This window comes from Lottia gigantea (genome assembly GCF_000327385.1).
Source record: "Lottia gigantea unplaced genomic scaffold LOTGIsca_104, whole genome shotgun sequence".
Lineage (NCBI taxonomy): Eukaryota > Metazoa > Mollusca > Gastropoda > Lottiidae > Lottia > Lottia gigantea.
Window position 1 is genome coordinate 817710 of NW_008706849.1, and position 3094 is coordinate 820803.

A 3094-nucleotide genomic window follows, 5' to 3' on the forward strand; every position below is an offset into this window, starting at 1 on the left:
TAATGAGACAGAAATGTGATTTATGTAAGTAAAATACCCAATCTAATTCTTCGGATACTTTCTTTGGTTGAAAATGTCTATGTTTGGGCATATAAATTTGAAAATAAGTATTAAATTTCGTATTGAATTCACAGATTCTAGCAGTTGTCATAACTCCTTTTCTGTTTGATTTTGAAAAACTGTTGATGAAATCTTGAAATTCTCTCGTGTAGTCTTCGTTTAAAACACGATTTAAGCAGTATCCATCGCTCGGTATATAACAATTTATACCGCTATATTCATTGATCTTTTTGAGTAGGGTAACACCACTACCCTTTTTTGATCTTTTTTTTCATTGAAATTGTTTTACGTAAAATGATTTTTCCTGAGAAATACCAATCAGAAGCATCCGATTTTACATCCAGTGTTGCGAAGAAATTGTGAAAAGTTTTGGCATTAAAGCCTTCAAATTTCATGTATTGTTTGTGTCCTCCATCTTGAATTATCTCTCCATCTAATTCAATTTGCCCTTTAAATGTTTTAAATTTATCAGAGATAATCTTAATAACATTGGAAAAAAGTTCATTTGATATGAATGTTTCATCGTTTTCAATTTTATTCATATTTTTAAGCAACTATTTTTAACTAAGAATTTTAAACTTTTATTGATGATATTTCTATATCAAATTTATCTAAAATTTCATTGAATTTTTCTAATTCTTCAATGGTTATGTTCTTATCTTCTCTCGATCTTTTGAAAAAAATGAATAATTTATTAAGATATGTATTTAAAATTTCTGTTTTCTTTTTATAATGAGCTTTCTGTTTTGATGTAAAACCTAAAGTAATCAATCCACAAGATGAAGTTTGAACGGCAGTGAACGCGGCTAATACAATTATTGGAAGCATTAATCCACCAGTTACAGCTGTTGCCACCGTTATCCCTACTTTTAGAACTGTGCTTAATGTTTTGAAAACAGAATCAATTCTACTCCATGTTTTTCTACATTTGTTAAAGTGTTTTAGTTTTTCTTTTAGTTCATTTTGTTTTTCTATCATGTAGTTTTGTTTGCTTTCAAGTTCCATTTTTTAGGTAATTAAATTAAGTGAACTTCTGATACACAAAAAAATGGAAAGTGTTTAACATCTTTAATAGGTTGCCCAATAAGTTGTGCATTCTTTATTTTTTCATTATCTGTTATAATTATTTCAGGTTTATTAAAAACAACTATAACACTTACTAAGGATATTTGTTCTTTCGAATCATTAATCTTATTCAGATGAACTGAAAATTTTGGTTTTTCGATATTGATTCTTATCATACATCTACAGGTATATATACCTCCAACTTCTGTTCCATCATTACGTTCAGTTATTGATGAAAATATTATAAATTGTTTATCTTGTTGACTTTTATGAATATCGATTGAGGTAAATAAATCAGTTAAAGAGGTATGTTCGTGTGAAAAACTTTTATTAACAAAAAATAGTTTTACGTATTCAAAGTTTGTCATTCGTAAAAAGTCATAATTGGTAAATGATTCTTCTATTTGTGGTTCTGGATTTCTAATGATATTCATTGATGGTGAAGTTTTCGACTGCAATATCATATCAAAATCACTCAATGAAAGTACATCTTCTTTATTATCTGGTATGATTAACATTCTAAACCTATCTATATATTTTCCACTCGTTTTAATTTCATATAAGTGATTAACCTTGGTGTTTTCGTTACTTTCATATTCTTTAATTTCTACATTGTCTCTACAATTTATAAACTGAAGAGCTTTTTGAGCGTTAAATTTTTTATTAGATGAAAGTGAGTGTTTGAAGAATAATGAATCAACTTTTACCTGGATGGGAAAATTAATTTCAATTACAAGGTTTCCTTTAAAAGTAAAATCTGATGGATAATCACTATTAAATATATTATAGGGGTGGAGATAATTTGAAGTAGAAAATACTCTTATATTTACTTTAAATCCATACTTTTTATATTCACACTCTTATAGATGAAAATTATTAGCAATAGAATCTGATGGATAATCACTATTAAATATATTATGGGGGGTAGAAAAAATGAAGTAGAAAATACTCTTATATTTACTTTAAATCCATACTTTTTATATTCACACTCTTTTATATGAAAATTATTAGTAATAGAACCATCGCCATGTCCCAAATTTCCAAATGGAAGATTGAAATAATATGATTTCTTTTCTTGCTTGAATTGCTTTTCTAATGCGACTATATTTTTGTCCTTTTTTAAAACAAGGTTATTAATAGTGGTTATCTGTTGTTGAATAACACTATCATCAATATTTTGTATTTGTTGTTGAATATAGGTTTTGATTTCGCTATCATCAATATTTTGTATTTATTGTTGAATATAGGTTTTGATTTCGCTATCATCTATGTTTTGTATTTGTTGTTGAATATAGGTTTTGATTTCGCTATCATCTATGTTTTGTATTTGTTGTTGAATATAGGTTTTGATTTCGCTATCATCTATGTTTTGTATTTGTTGATGAATATAGGTTTTGATTTCGCTATCATCTATGTTTTGTATTTGTTGTTGAATATAGGTTTTGATTTCGCTATCATCAATATTTTGTATTTATTGTTGAATATAGGTTTTGATTTCGCTATCATCTATGTTTTGTATTTGTTGTTTAATATTTCTTATTTCTTTTTGTAATTCACGGTTAAGTTTAGTTTCTAGAGCTTTAATTCCTGTTGAAACGTATCTTCATTTTCATCTGGAATGTTATCTATGTCTAAATTTTGTTTTGCAATCTTATCCTCTAATTTAGATATTAATGAAATTAAATTTTGTAACTCAGTTTTATTCGCTACGTTGACCAATTGTTTTTGAATAAAACTTATTAATCTTTTTACCTCTTGTTGTAGTTTAGTATCATTAATAAAATTTTTATTATTTAGTTGACGTTTGAAGAATCTTTTCACATTACTTATTTTATCTTCTAAATGGTTTTTATTTACTTCAATTGAATTTATTTGTTCCCGTAAATATTTCTTGTGAACAGCGTCATTATCGTTTTCCGGAGATTTTAAATTAGTTACTTTGAAATTGTTCATATCTAAATCACCTTGA

The 3094-nt window shown here is 26.4% G+C and overlaps 1 protein-coding gene across 1 annotated transcript in view; it reads right to left on the minus strand.

Moving 5' to 3' along the window:
- Window positions 1-1076: 1076 nt before the first annotated feature.
- LOTGIDRAFT_170832 (hypothetical protein) overlaps window positions 1077-3094 on the minus strand; it is a gene marked incomplete at both ends in the record, with an annotated part of 3723 nt that continues 1705 nt past the window's right edge. Inside the window, one exon of the mRNA XM_009046677.1 lies at window positions 1077-1832. Coding sequence (XP_009044925.1) covers window positions 1077-1832 — 756 coding nt within the window. The remainder of the gene's footprint in view (window positions 1833-3094) is intronic.